Source organism: Lynx rufus, unplaced genomic scaffold (assembly GCF_022079265.1).
Source record: "Lynx rufus isolate CCGP_SWC_20201006 ecotype Redwood Valley unplaced genomic scaffold, mLynRuf1.p SCAF_9, whole genome shotgun sequence".
Lineage (NCBI taxonomy): Eukaryota > Metazoa > Chordata > Mammalia > Carnivora > Felidae > Lynx > Lynx rufus.
In genome coordinates this window covers 59755258-59770859 of record NW_025814897.1, presented here as the reverse complement: position 1 = coordinate 59770859, position 15602 = coordinate 59755258, and the positions used below count along the sequence as shown (strand labels likewise).

At 45.6% G+C, this 15602-nt stretch overlaps 1 protein-coding gene and 1 pseudogene across 2 annotated transcripts; both read left to right on the top strand.

Annotated features, from left to right (window-relative positions):
* The first annotated feature begins 1445 nt into the window (after positions 1 to 1445).
* On the top strand, positions 1446 to 3761 carry LOC124505448 (protein FAM133B-like; annotated as a pseudogene).
* A 337-nt stretch (positions 3762 to 4098) lies between these two features.
* Positions 4099 to 9518, top strand: LOC124505445 (folate receptor alpha-like). Of its 2 annotated transcripts, XM_047071400.1 has the most exons (5): positions 4100 to 4295; positions 6352 to 6512; positions 8500 to 8688; positions 8837 to 8972; positions 9115 to 9517. In XM_047071400.1, the coding sequence occupies exons 2-5, from the start codon at positions 6360 to 6362 to the stop codon at positions 9399 to 9401; spliced, it is 765 nt and encodes a 254-aa protein (XP_046927356.1). In that variant the 5' UTR covers positions 4100 to 4295; positions 6352 to 6359; the 3' UTR covers positions 9402 to 9517. The 2 variants fall into 2 exon arrangements, with proteins under 2 accessions (XP_046927355.1, XP_046927356.1); XM_047071399.1 differs by having other exon boundaries at positions 4099 to 6512; positions 9115 to 9518.
* Positions 9519 to 15602: the final 6084 nt, after the last annotated feature.

Genomic DNA, 15602 nt, shown 5'->3' with positions numbered 1-15602 from the left:
GGACCAAAGCACAAGCAAAAATTTCTAGATGGCTGAAATAGAAGTTAAGACGGCAAGGGCAGGAATTGAGGCCAGAGGAGAAACATTGGATTTGCAAGCCTTAGGCTGATGCCCTGAGTGCCTCTCACAAAGCTTCTCTTTCATTCTTTGTGAAAGGATCTGGTTTGGAATGGGACTCAGATCTGAATCCTAGCCTCACCTTGCTGCCTGGGAACCACAGTTTCCACAGCTGATGGGCTGGCACTCAGGTAAAGCTCCAGTTTCTCCCACCCCCACTCCCTGCAGCCCAGGGCCTCTCCCTTTGTAGGCCAAACACCTTCCTGTTATCTTTGTCTGGTCACAGGGCAGCCTACAGATTGGGTTCTACAAGGATGTGGATAGCTCACCTTGCTGATATTAAGCTTCCGGTCCAGGCAGATAACTCTCTCAGGATCTGCTCCTAGGTGGCTGCTTCACCCCCCGCCCCAGCACCCAGATCTCAGATTCAGAACCAGGCTTGAGGCTCAACAAGGGCAGGGACTCCCCACAGGTCATAACCCCACCCCCAAATCACCTCCCAGTGGCTGGTTACTTCTGAAGCCATCAGGGCCCAGGGCCTTACTCTCCTGGTGGAGGGGCCACAAAGCCCAGTTAATGATCAGCCCCCAGGGCAGGGGTGGAGGGTGCGGGCAGGGACAAGTCCAATCTGAAAGAGCTCCCACCTTAAGACATTCCTAGATCTCTGGTCATTCTTCCCCAATCAGGAGAAGGCTGTCTGGTCCTATAAAGCCAGAAGAGAGGTCTGAAGGGTCCAATGGTGCCTTATCTGCCAAAGTCTTCAGAGGGCTGAACCCTCCCTGCTTGTCACAGGATTCAAGTAAGGATCACTCTGAGGGAGAGGGAAAGCAGGGCATGAGCTGGGGGTCTCCTGGGAGTCCATTTCTTTGCAGACCCTTTAGGGCTTGGCTGCTCCCCCAGCAATCCCACCCCCTCCCTGTTCCATGGGCCCAGACCTATGGCCTTCCCCAGGGTATTGAGGCTCCATCTTCCTTAAACTTCTATTGCCATCCATAGGTTGATGGCTCCCACATCTGCATCCAACCTAGACCCTTCCTCTAGGCTTTCGTCTCTGTAACCACTTCTCCCTGGGTCGCACACAGGTGCTGTGACAAAACAAAGCTTGGTATTTTCTCGTGCCCAAATTTGCTCCTCTACTCTTCCCTTTCCCCAAAAGTGGTACCACCATGATAAAAGGAAGGCTTGTGTCCTTGGCTAGGGTGAGAGAGGTGGGAGGGGTCTACATGAGACCAGACTCTGATGATGCCATAGATGGGGCACCTGTATAGGTAGATGTGGGGGGCAGGGGAGTGGAGGGAGGAGGGCTGGGGCCTGGGGTTCTGGGCATCTGAACATCTGATTGTGCAGCTGGAGGTGAGCAATGCCTGGGGCTGATGAGTTTGGAGGAGTTGCTGGATCTATAAGTTGGGGACTGGAGAGTTCTGTGCTCTCTACAGCTGGCTGGGAGCTTGGAAGCTTGCACTCCAGCCCTTGCCCTGCAATTGGTTCTATCCTGATTCTCTGGGTCTCATTCTCTTCTGTATAACAAGGACAGGGGGTTGGAAGTGGATCAGATTGTTTTAAAGGACTCGGCAACTCAGGCTGCAAGGTTTTATCAGACCTGAGTCTGGGGGAGAAAATGGGGTCAGTGGGGCTGGGGACTGGCCCTAGGCCGGCACTATTAATCCACCCACCTCCTGTGGAAGCTGGCTAGTGTCCACAATAATTGACATGCAAGAATTAACTGCTGAGTAGGCCGAAGGACCTGCGGTGGGCCCACCTCGGCCACCTCTCTGGCTTGATCTTCCTCTGTGCCTGACTGTGTGCTTAGTCCCGCACCATGGGGCAGCAGGAAAATCGAGTGGCCTCTATGAACCCAATAGCAATGGCCAGATCCAGGGGTCCAATCCAGTCTTCAGGGCCAATGATCCAAAATTATCTGAATCGACCAAGGCCTACCTGGGAAGAAGTGAAAGAACAACTAGAGAAGAAAAAGAAAGGCTCCAAGGCATTGGCTGAATTTGAAGAGAAAATGAGAATTGGAAGAAAGAACTGGAAAAACACAGGGAGAAATTAGTAAGTGGAAGTGAGAGCTCATCCAAAAAAAACAGAGAAAGGAAAAAAAAAAGAAATCTGGTAAGGTATTCATCTTCTTCATCAAGCTCTGCTTCTTCCAGCAGTTCTTTGGATTCTGAAGATGAGGATAAAAAACAAGGAAAAAGAAAAAAGAGAAAGAAGAATCGTTCACATAAATCTTCTGAAAGCTCCATGTCAGAAACTGAATGGGACAGTAAGGATAGTTTAAAAAAAGAAAAAGAAGTCAAAGGAGGCAACTGAGAAAGACAAGGACATTAAAGGACTCAGCAAAAAAGAAAGATGCGTCCTGAAGATAAACCTTTATCGTCTGAGTCCTTATCAGAATCAGATTATGTTGAAGAAGTATGAGCAAAAAAGAAGAAAAGCAGTGAAGAACGAGGAAAAGAAAAAACAAAAAAGAAAAAGAAGCATGAGAAACACAGTAAGAAGAAAAAGAAGGGTGCTAGTTCAAGTCCCGACTTGTCATAATATTAAGAAAAATCAGGATTCCTTTATAAAGAAAGTGCAATGTCTAAGGAAATTTCAACGGTGAAAATTATGACATAATTACTAACATGCATGAATTTTCTTGTTTTTAGAATTATTACTGGACTATTCAGTAGCCACTCGGATGCCTCCGTGTGAAAGGGCCATAACTGTTGCCTGCTGCTTGAACATCAGTTTTTTCTCTTCCAGTGCTTAACAACTCTGGGAGATAATACATTGCAGTTGTGCTAGTGGTTAAGATTTGGGGATAAAATTACTATTTTTGACTCGAAGTATCTAATGATACATCAACAGAAATCGAATCTGGATATATCATTTAAGATGTAATTAGAAATGACCAGATGACTCTAGTTAACATTTTGGAAATAGGGATTACACTGATATTTCAAAATTCTTATTCAGTAGATAAGTGTATTTTAATTTTTCCCCTTATATACTTTTATTTACCTGGGGAAGGAGCTTTTAGGTTTGGGGGGGGTGGTTTGCTATCTCTTTAGCTAGAAGAATAGCATGCCTTTTATCCTCACACATCCTGTTTTTGTGGACACAGTAGCCGTGCTTCATGGGGAGGTCAGAGCTGGTACAGCAGTCTTGCCCTTAGACATCCTTAGACTCTTGTCATTTGCTGCTTTAAGTGAACCAGAGTAACAGCCTTTTGCAGCACGACAAAGCCCCAAAAGTTCTGGGATTTACCTCCACTTCAATAATACTGAATGTTTTTTAGCATTAGAATGTGTTATAACATTTGAATTAACTTTGACTACACTTTGGCTCTGGAGAGGAATCATTTCAAATAGCCACTGGTACTTTTTGAACTTGATAGCTAAAGATTCTAAAACGCAAGTTTTACACTGTTAGTTTTAACCGGTCAGGAAAATTTTATGTAACCCGTGATAGTTATTTTATTTTTGTATGAATTTTGTTTAGGCTGCCGTGTTTAGCTTTTATTAACCCCTTATTCCTGCTCTTAAATTCCATACTGTGGTTAATGGCATACTTGCCAAGATACTTAGCATGTAAAACAAAAAAGCAGACTTCTAATTTTTTCTTTTTTTTAACAGCTTCATACTGAAGCTGAGTCTTACCATAAACAAGTTGAGTGGCAGGCCTGGTATGCTGTGTCTTGTTACATAAAGCTATTGCCAGAATCTTAGTAAATATAACACTTTAGAAACTTGTCTTTGTATATTCATAACAAATTGTGACAAGTTAAGTGAGAATTACATTATTGCTCTTCCTGTGTCATATTTTACTAAGAGTTTGTGCCTCATATCTACTGCTGAATTGTTTACTAGTAACGTTAAAAGGAATTGAAAAATCATTTTCACTTTACATTTTTATATAATCAGGTAACATGACATATGATTTGATGTACAATTTTGCCTGTTACAGAGGGTGTGCTAATTATAGTGGTATATGCACAAAACATTTTGGCATGACAAGAGGCTGAATAAATAGCTATTTTACTTAAAAAAAAAAAAAAAAAAAAAAAAAGAATGAACTGCTGAGTGGCCTTCGCCCGATCCCGGCTCCACTCCTGGGCCACATTCCCTGCTGCCTGACCTACTGCCCGTCTCCTAGGCCACTAAACCGCGGCTGTGCCCCGGAGTAAGGCAAGGGGGACTGTAGAGCGGAGCAGAGGCCTGAGCCAGACCAGGAACCACTTCCTCTCCCAGGTATGCCACTCCCCACCCCTTTAGTAGAGGCAACACACCCCGCTGTGCTCTCAGCATGTGCTAAAGAATTTGCTGCACCGAGAGGATCCACTTTGCCTAAATCCTAGAGAATCCAGAAGTGGAAGCTAAGGGCCCAGAGCAGAGCAGGGTCTGCCCAAGGTTAAAACCGCAAGCTGGTGTCCACCACCGAACTAGAACCAGCGGACTTTTACCTTTCAGCACAGTGCTGGGTGCTTAGCGCTTCCCGTCTGGGGCCCTGGGTTGTGTGTGTTCAGGGTGATGGTGGTTGGTGGGGGCATAGCTGCACCAGTATCTGAAGCTGAGACTAGGAATGTGGAGAGCAACTTGCAGAGTGCATAGGTTGCGGGGAGAAGAGAGCTCTGACTCTAGAGAGCAACCACCACAGCAAGAAAAACTACTGACCGACCAGGTGGGGCCCACCAAGCCTGGGGAAGGGCCTTCTCAGCCTCCACCCAGGCCTCCCTAGTACTCTCCATCAGCGGCCCCCATGAAAGCCTCAGCACAGCGAAGGTGCAAGGGACAAAGCTGAAGGAGCTCTGGAATGGAGGGGCCTGTATCAATCTTGGGGGGTCTCTATTATGGTAGGTGGGGCACATCCCTCAGCCTGAGCCAGCTGATGACACAATCCGTGCCCAGCTGACTCTCATTTGTTAGGGTTTTCTCCCCTACATTTAGTGCTCAGATGAGGACGCTAAAGCTCAAGATAATTTGAGTTATTTTCCCCCAAGGTCAAGCCAGAGGTGGTGTGTTAGGGCTGAGAACTGTGCTCTAAACTGCTAGACCATGTTTCCCCAAAGAGCCTGATCCAAAGAGTCACCTGGTGCTCCCGAGAGTACTGATTTGTCTTGTGACCCAATCAGTGAGTGATTGGGTCATTAGAAGGATGATTGGGTCCTGGAATGAATGAATTACCAAGTGAGAGAATGAATAAACACTGGAGTAAATAGAGCTGCAGAATATTGGATTGTGGAAAGGTGAGGGGCGAGGAGGAGATGGGAGGTGGGAATTCAATTCCAGGTTTCCCAAGCCTTGCCAGGCAGTCAGCCTGGAGGCCACCCAGCTCAGGTCCCGTCCAGGAGGCCAAGGAAGCTGCCTGAGCTCCACAGGACAGGGCGGTGAGGGCAAGGCAGTGTGGAGACAAGGCAACTTTGAGCAGAGGGGCGTGTGCGCTTTGGGAGCCATGGGAAACGAATGCCAAACTTTAGGAGAGCCCAGGCGCCTGGTGACCGGTGGGGTGAAGGAACGGTCAGTTCCCTCCCAAGGTTCAGTGTCTGAATTCAGAGGATTCAGGTGCTACGAAAGCCAAAGAGAGGCCAGCTCTGTGGTCGGGGGCAGGAACCTCCCCAAGGCCCCGGAGGCTGTCCAGCTGGCTGCCCACAGCCCTCTCTGCCCTGGGACATTCCCCGTGGCGCAGGATCTCCGGGAGAGGCCAAATGATGAGGCTGGGAAGGGCTGGAACGGGGCTGGGTTTTGTTGTCTTGTTTTAAACTTAGGTCTGCGGCTTATCTGGAGCTCCAAAACTGAGGTTATTGTCAAAGTTTGCATGAAGTCATTTGGTGTCAAAATCTGACCTGAAAATTAATGTGAGGTTATTATAGTTTTTATTTCTCCCACCAGTGTAGCTATTTCAGCACAGAATGTATGCTTGACTGTTGCGTGCAGGTGGATTGTATTACCTTTCACAAAATCCTAAATACTTGAAATTCTGAAACACTTGCCTCCAAGGATTTCAAACAAGACTGTGGACCTATGGCAATCTCCCGGCTATTTCTTCATTTTGCCCAAACCCCATCCCTTAGTTTCATCATTTGATCCTCCTGTCCACCTGGAGAAGTCACTAATGACACTAGCAAGGACTGTCCCAGAGGGCGGTGTCTGATCCCTCCTCTCCCTGAGGCTATGAAGATAGGGGTAGGGGTGGGGCATGACAGGGCCCAGGCTTCTTGGAGGCTCCACCCACCTGGGGCTATTCCCACACACCTGGAGGCCCCACCTCTGCTTTCCTTGGTGCCACTGACCACAGGTCTTCCTTCAGACACTGACATGGCCCAGCTGGTGACAACAGAGTTGCTGCTCCTTCTGGCGGGGGTGGCCGCAGTGTGGGCAGCCCGGCCCAGGACTGAGCTTCTCAATGTCTGTATGGATGCCAAGCACCACAAGGAAAAGCCAAGCCCAGAAGACGAGCTGCATGAGCAGGTGGGCGGAGGGGTGATCCGAGGTGGGGAGGTGCTGACTCAGGAAGAGGGCAGCGAGAGATAGAAGCATCAAACCCTTTCCATGGTGGGGGCAGGAAGGCCACCTGAGAGACTTTGAGTTTGCACTAATGCGGGCAACTACTGGCTTACCACATACTGTGTGCCCAGTGTCGCCAGTACAATGCCAGCACCTCAGCTCCTTGGTTGTTGGGTTTCCGCGTTACACAGATCAGGAAGCACGTCCAGAGAGGAGCCTGGGAAATGACACAGGAGAGACCCGTCAGACACATCAGACCCATGGGGCTGATTTTGATTTCAGAGTTTAGATGGAAACTGACCCAAGAATCTGAGAGCAGCAAATGCACACAACACATTGTGGTTTCTTTCCCTCCAGCCCCAAACAGCTCGAGAAAAGTAGATTTCTCACAGTCTTGAGGCTGGGTGTGAGGCACATTGATTCATGCATCTAGCAATCATTTCCACTGGGGCTCTTGACCTTTTTGTTGGACCAGAGGTCTCTTTTCTATGAAAATTATTTTGTCACAACCCCTTTAATATCCTGGACCTATCTAAGCATTAAAAAAAGCAATATGATGCATAACTGTAAAGAAAACACAAAAGGGAAGTCACTTGTAAAATGCATTCCAATATGTAAATGTTCATTTTGACCTCAGTAGCAGATAATGATCACAGTCCCCAGTTAGTGCTTGCTCAGAATCACTGAGCCTGCAGCTAAGTGACGGTGTAACTTGCATTCTTTGAGCAGCCTTGATTTTAACTTCTTTTAAAGTGCACGTTTTTTTGTTTTTATTGTGGTTTTTTAAGCTTTTTAAAACAATGTTTATCTTATTTATTTTTGAGAGAGACAGAGATAGAGCATGAGCAGAGGAGGGGCAGAGAGGGGGGAGACACAGAATCCAAAGCAGGTTCTGTGATGCCAGCACAGAGCCCCATGCAGGGCTCGAACTCACAAACTGTGAGATCCTGACCTGAGCCAAAGTCAGTCACTTAAGCAACTAAACCACCCAGGAGCCCCTAAAGAGTACATTTTAATATTTTGCTTTTGGGGCGCCTGGGTGGCACAGTCGGTTGGGCGTCCGACTTCAGCCAGGTCACGATCTCGCGGTCCGTGAGTTCCAGCCCCGCGTCGGGCTCTGGGCTGATGGCTCGGAGCCTGGAGCCTGTTTCCGATTCTGTGTCTCCCTCTCTCTCTGCCCCTCCCCCGTTCATGCTCTGTCTCTCTCTGTCCCAAAAATAAATAAAAAACGTTGAAAAAAAAATTAAAAAAAAATATTTTGCTTTTAAACTGAATTCTAAACTATGGGTTTTCATTCATTCACTGTTTTGAGTATTTATGTAATTAGATCTATTCTGAGGTTCCAATTTATTTAGCTTGCCTCCTCACCTCTGGGTCTTTGTCACCTTCTAAATGAGGCTTGTCTGACAAGTCTAGAAAACTGCCCTTCCCCATTCCTCTCCCCTGCTTAATCTCTTTCCAAAGCAGTCGATGAGTTTTCATTGTTATGTCTCTACCTTCTGGATTAGAGTAAGTAGGCTCTCAATAGAGATTTGGATTATTGAATTTTATAATGGCTGCACTTCCCCCAAAGAGGGTCCCCCAGTGGTAAGTATTTCTCTGAAAGACTGTGTTAGGGAATAAAAGAGGGAGGAGTCTTGGTAGCTCAGTGAGTCAAATGTGGGACTCTTGATTTCAGCTCAGGTTATGATCTCATAGTTCATGGGATCGAGCCCAATGTCAGTCTCTGTACTGACAGCGCAGAGCCTGCTTGGGATTTTCTCTCTCTCCCTCCCTCCCTCTCTCTCTCTCTCTTTCTCTCTCCCACCCCCAAGTAAATAACTAAACATTAAATAAATAAATAAATAAATAAATAAATAATTTAAAAAAGACTAAAGGGGAAGAGGTTGCGCATGGGAATACTGTGGCTGTGCCAGGCATGGGAGTTAGTGCCTGTGTCTCCCCCACCCAGTGCAGCCCCTGGAAGAAGAATTCCTGCTGCTTTGCCAACACCAGCCGGGAAGCCCATAAGGACATTTCCTACCTGTACAGATTCAACTGGGACCACTGTGGACAGATGGCACCCGCCTGCAAACAGCACTTCATCCAGGACACCTGCCTCTATGAGTGCTCCCCCAACCTGGGGCCCTGGATCCAGCAGGTATGAGTGTCCTCCCCTGGACCCCCAACTTTGCAGAGGAGCTAAGCCTCCCAGACAACTCCTCGGGCTGCCTCTCCAGCTCTCTCTTCAGGGCAGAGCTGCCGAGAATCTTGAACCTGGGCCCTTTTTTTCCACTCACCTCTCCCAGGTGAACCAGAGCTGGCGCAAAGAACGCATCCTGAACGTGCCCCTGTGCAAGGAGGACTGTCAGCAATGGTGGGAGGACTGTCGCACGTCCTACACCTGCAAGAGCAACTGGCACAAGGGCTGGAACTGGAGCTCAGGTGAGGGCCTGGGCAGGTCAGGGAGGGAGAGATTTGGAGGCAGAGGTGTGGGGTGTGGAGCTGGCATATTGGGGCTGTGAGATTGGTGGAAACAAAGTTAGTTCTGGGCCCAGTGGCTGAAGGTCTTCCATTTCCCCTACAGGGCATAACCGGTGCCCAGTGGGAGCTGCCTGCCACCACTTCCATTTCTATTTCCCCACGCCCGCAGCCCTGTGTGAGGGCATCTGGAGCCACTCCTACAAACTCAGCAACTACAGCCGAGGGAGCGGCCGCTGCATCCAGATGTGGTTCGACCCGGCCCAGGGCAACCCCAACGAGGAGGTGGCCCGGTTCTATGCCTTGGCCATGAGTGCTGGGGCCATGCCCCATGGGATTGGGCTTCTCTTGCTCAGCCTGGTCCCCATGCTGCAACTCTGGTTGCTCAGCTGAGCTCCTTTTACCTTGTGATACCTGCACAGCCCTGCCCTGTTCAGCCCCATAGCTCCCAGCTATTCACTTCCTGTTCCTTGGATGGGGGCGGGGCTCTGCCCCACGTTTGAATAAACCAGACACCCAACATGTATTAAGTGAATTCTTTGGGTGTGAAATGGGAATGTGACTTTTGCTTTCAGGTTCCCGCTGATTGAAGCCAGTTAGACTTGGTCAGTTCCAAGTTCTGAAACTTACTATGAACTTTCTAGATGTTTAACTGCGCTTATAACCTAGGACATATTCATAGCTCTCAATTTCATTTTTTGTTACAGCTCTCATCTAGAGCCAGGCCCAGAATTTTATTTTATTTTATTTTATTTTATTTTATTTTATTTTATTATTTTTTTAAGTTTATTTATTTTTCAGAGAGAGAGAGCGCGCATGGGTGGGGGAGGGGCAGAGATAGGGAGACAGAGAATCTGAAGCAGGCTCCAGGCTCTGAGCTGTCAGCACAGAGCCCAACGCGGGGCTCGAACTCATGCACCTCGAGATCATGACCTGAGCCAAAGTAGGACGCTCAGCCGACTGAGCCACCCAGGTGCCCCAAGACTCAAAATTTTAGAATTTGAATTGGACCTATGTCCCGCCCCGCCCCAGGTTGACTATTCTGCTCTGCGCGCTCAGCTCTCCAATAGAAGAGAGAGGAATGGGTGTGCCTGGCATGTTCTGGATGTATGGCTGGGTAGAGGTGAAGAGGTTCAGCAAGAGCCATTCCTCACCAACAGCTAACACCCACAAAGCACTATCTACCAGGCACTATCCTAAATGCTTTACATTTATTCCTATAGGGTATATAGACTGTTGTGTGCCTTGTACACATGTGGAAATGGCCACATAAATTAAGAAATATGGCTAAAACTGTCCCCTGCATAAAAGCTGAGATTCCAACTCAGGCAATCTGACTCTTGAGAATAAATTCTTTCCCCTGCAGACTGGGTAAATATGTGTATCTTGAAGGGATAATGCACCTCATGCTTAACCAGACTTGTGCGCTTGAGCTGGTCTAGCAGAGCCAGGAATGGAACCCAAACCTAGCTCCTAGATCAGGTTCCAAACCAACAATTTGACAGACTTTTAGGCAGTGTTTTCACATTAAGCATAGCTTGTAGCAGTTATAATAAGCTAGGTTAAAAAAAATAATAAGCTAGGCTATGTTACAGTAACATCTCAAATATCTCCCTGGCACAACTAACATTTCTTATTCAAGCCACAGAGTTTAATGTGGGTTAAGCAGAGTTGGGGTGGGGGGGATTTCTGCATGGCACTCAGGGATTCCCAAGGTTGAGGGAGGCTCCATCTCATCGTACACTTCCATGAGACAGGAATAGGAAGCTTGGTGAATTCTCTGCAGGCTTCCAAAACTTCCACCCATCACTAATTTTGATGGCCACATCAAGTCATTGCCATGACTAACTTCCAGGAGGCGAGGAAAATACAATGCTAACAAGTTCTTGGAAGGAGAGGGGGAGCAGAATGTTTGTCAAAAGACCTACCAACTTGTAATGTTATGGTCAGTTTATGTTTCTGGCATGGTCGTGGTTACAAATTTAATTTTTCAGCTTGATTCAGGTAAGAAAGAGAACCAGCCCTTTGAACCCTATGCAAAGAACTACATCAACATGAAAAACGGAGCGTTCCACTGGCCACCATCGTAGATAGTCTTGCAAACAAGTCCAACTGATGTATTACATTTAATATGGAACCAATGATACATTTAATATGGAACCAATGATACTATTTACAAATGCAACTTACTTATAGATGTGTTAGAATGAGTGAAATTTGGGGCACCTGGGTGGCTCAGTTGGTTGAGCATCTGACTTAGGCTCAGGTTGTGATCTCACCACTCATGAGTTCAAGCCCCGCATTGGGCTCACTGGTGTTAGTGTGGAGACTGTTTCAGCTCTTCTGTCCCCCTCTCTCTCTGTCCCTTTCCTGCTTGAGCTCTCTCTTAAAAATAAATAAATCTTAAAAAAAAAAAAAAGAATGAGTGAAATTTAAGATCGGTATCACCTCAAGCCAACATGCCTTATTAAAAGCTTATTGTACTGTTTCTGAACCATGTATAAGAATACTTGTCTGAGTCCCACTTTCTGGAGTTGCCATTCTCAAGTTCTGAGGAGTCATTAGCTTGCAGAATGTATTAATAATTTTCCATATTAAGATCTCCTCAGCAGTGGTACTGGCATAAGCATTGACATAGAGATTAATGGATCAGAACTGAGAGTCCAGAAATAAATCCTTATATTTATATTTAATTGATATTTGACAAAGGTGCTAAGGCAATTCATTGGGGGGAAAGGATAGTCTGTTCAACAAATGTGTTGGGACAACTGATTATCCACACACAAAAAGGTGAACTTCTGGTATGACCTTCAAGTCATACCGTATACAGAAAATTAACTCAAAAAGATCATAGACTTAAATGTGACAGCCAAGGGGCACCTGGGTGGCTTAGTGGTTAAGTGTACAACTTCAGCTCAGGTCATGATCTTGCCCTTTATGAGTCAGAGCTCCATGTTGGGCTCTGGGCTGACAGTTCAGAGCCAGGAGCCTGCTTCAGATTCTGTCTCCCTCTCTGTCTGCCCCTCCCTCACTTGCACTCTCTCTCTGTCTCTCAAAAATAAATAAATGTTAAAAAAAAAAGTCTTTTTAAGTGTGACAGCTAAAACAAAATTTCTAGAAGAAAACAAGAGAATAGTTAACAGATGTTGCGTTAGGCAAAGATTTCTTAGATTAAAACTTCTAGGGGTGCCTGGGTGGCTCAGTCGGTTGAGTGTCCGACTTCAGCTCAGGTCATGATCTCACACTCCGTGAGTTCGAGCCCCGTGTTGGGCTCTGTGCTGACAGCTAGGAGCCTGGACCCTGCTTCGGATTCTGTGTCTCCCTCTCTCTCTGCCCCTCCCCTGCTCATGCTCTGTCTCTCTCTGTCTCAAAAATAAAACATTGAAAAAAAAAACAAACTTCTACTGGGCCGCCTGGCTGGCTCAGTCAGTGGAGCATGCAACTCTTGATCTCAGGGTCATCAGTTCTGGCCCTACGTTGGGTGTAGAGACTACTTAAAGAAAAAAAATCTTAAAAAAAAAAAGCTTCTACCTATTCTAAGATGGACAGTGTATTTCTTTTTCTTCCTTCCTTTCTTTCTTTCTTTCTTTTTATTTTAACTTGTTTTATTTTTTATTTTTTTAAATTTACATCCAAATTAGTTAGCATATAGTGCAACAATGATTTCAGGAGTAGATTCCTTAATGCCCCTTACCCATTTAGCCCATCCCCTCTCCCACAACCCCTCCAGTAACCCTCAGTTTGTTCTCCATGTTTCAGAGTCTCTTATGTTTTGTCCCCCTCTCTGTTTTTATATTATTTGTGTTTCCCTTCCCTTATGTTCATCTGTTTTGTCTCTTAAAGTCCTCTTAGGAGTGAAGTCATATGATTTGTGTCTTTCTCTGACTGACTAATTTCACTTAGCATAATACCCTCCAGTTCCATCCACGTAGTTGCAAATGGCAAGATTTCATTCTTTTTGATTGCCAAGTAATACTCCATTGTGTGTGTGTGTGTGTGTGTGTGTGTGTGTGCGTGTATACATATACACACACACACCACATCTTCTTTATCCATTCATCCATTGATGGACATTTGGGCTCTTTCTATACTTTGTCTATTGTTGATAGTGCTGCTGTAAACATTGGGGTGCATGTGCCCCTTCAAAACAGCACTCCTGTACCCCTTGGATAAATACCTAGTAGTGCAGTTGCTGGGTTGTAGGGTAGTTCTGTTTTTAGTTTTTTGAGGGACCTCCATATTGTTTTCCAGAGTGGCTGCACCAGCTTGCATTCCCATCTTTTTTTCTTTTTTTTTTTTTTAATTGTTTTTAACGTTTATTTTTGAGAGAGAGACAGAGTGTGAGCAGGGGAGAGGCAGAGAGAGAAGGAGACACAGACTCCGAAGCAGGCTCCAGGCTCCGAGCTGTCAGCACAGGGCCCGACGCGGGGCTCGAACTCACGGACCGTGAGATCATGACCTGAGCCGAAGCCAGCCGCTCAACCGACTGAGCCACCCAGGCGCCCCTCTTTCTTTTTAAGATGGACTGTGTTCTGTTGGACCAAAAGCAGTCTATGACTGAAAAAAACTGTATGACTGAAAAAAAACTAATAAACTGGATATCATCAAAATTCCAAGACCTCTGCACTTCAAAATATATCATTTAGAAAACTGGGGCTCCTGGGTGGCTCAGTTGGTTGAGAGTCCAACCTTGGCTCAGGTCATGATCTCACGGCTTGTGAGTTTGAGCCCCACATTGGGCTCTGTGCTGACAGCTCAGAGCCTGGAACCTGCTTCGGATTCTGTGTCTCCATCTCTCTGCCCCTCACCCACTCATGCTCTGTCTCTCTCTGTCTCTCAAAAATAAATAAACATTAACAATTTTTTCAAGAAAATTAAAAGACAAGTTACAGACTGGAGGAAATATCTGGAAAACACATATCTGATAAAGGATTTGTATCCATAATATATAAATAATGCTTACCACTCAATAGAAAACAAACAACTCAATCAAATAATGGGCAATAGAATGAACAGACATTTCATCAAAGAAGTTACACAAATGGCTAATAAGAATGTGAAAAGATGCTTGATACCATTCAGTAGTCATTAGAAAAATGCAAATTAAAACCACAATAAGATACCATTTCATACCCACTAGAATGCTTATAGTAAAAAAGGCAATAACAAATGTTGGCAAGGATGTGGAGAAATTGGAACTCTGATACATTGTTGAAAGAGAGGTAAAATGGTGCTGTCTTTTGGAGAACCGTGTGGCAGTTTCAAAAACAGTTACATGTAAGACTGCCTTACAACTCAGCAATTCCACTTCTAAGCATCTACCCAAGAGAAATGAAAATATACATTCACATAAACACTTGTATGTGAATGTTCATAGAAGCATTATTCAGAGGAGTGCCTGGGTGGCTCAGTCAGTCGAGCGTCCGACTCTTGATCTGGGCAGGGTCATGATCTCATAGTTTATGTGTTTGGGCCCTGCATTACGCTCTGTGCTGATAGTGTGGAGCCTGCTTGGGATTCTCTGTGTCCCTTTCTCTCTGCCCCTCCCCTGCTCATGCTCTATCTCTCTCAAAATAAATAAATAAGCATTAAAAAAAAAAGAAGCATTACTCAGAATAGGTCAAGACTTAAAATAACTTAAATGTCTATCAACCAGACAATGTATAGACAAAATGTATTTTACCCATACAATGGAATATTATTCAGCAATAAAAAGTAACAAACTACTGACACATGCTAATGTCATGGATGAAACTTAAAAACACTATGTTAAGTGAAACTCCATTTGTATGAAAATTCCAGAAAAGGCAAATTTATAGAGACAAAGTAGATTAGTGGTTGCCTCGGGCTGGGATTTGGGAACCAAGATTAATTCTAAATGGACATGAGGGGGCATGAAAATTTTCTAAAACCCATTTATGGTGAGGTTGTACCACTTGGGAAAATATTTGTAAACTTTAAATAAGTAAGTTTTATGATCTGTAAAAGAGTGAATGATTACCTATATGATACTCTCCCCTGCAATGGTAGCATATAGAGAATCTTAAATGATTCTAAATTTCTGTGGGGTGTGTTCATGAGGTGACAGATTCTGAGGAATTCAGAATCTGGCTCCATAAAAATCTATCATCTGAGCCAAACTCGATCCCATCATAAACTTTGAGAGATGAGGTGCTTCGGTGGCTCAGTTGGTTGTGTGTCTGATTCTTGATTTGGGCTCAGGTCATGATCACAGGGTTGTGGGATGGAGCCCCACATTAGATTCTCTCTCTCTCCCTCTGCCCCTCTCCCCCATTCATGTGCTCTTTATTTTTATTTAAAAATTTTTAATGTTTATTTATTTTTGAGAGAGAGAGAGAGAGAGCACGAGCAGGTGAGGGGCAGAGAGAAAGGGAGACACAGAATACGAAGCAGGCTCTAGGCTCTGAGCTGTCAGCACAGAGCCCAATGCAGGGCTGGAATTCATGAGCTGTGAGATCATGGCCTGAGCCGAAGTCAGACGCTTAACCGACTGAGCCACCCAGAAGCCCCACCTGCTCTTTAAAATCAAAAACAACAAAACTTTGAGAGACTGGTTGGGAAAATGCAGCAATC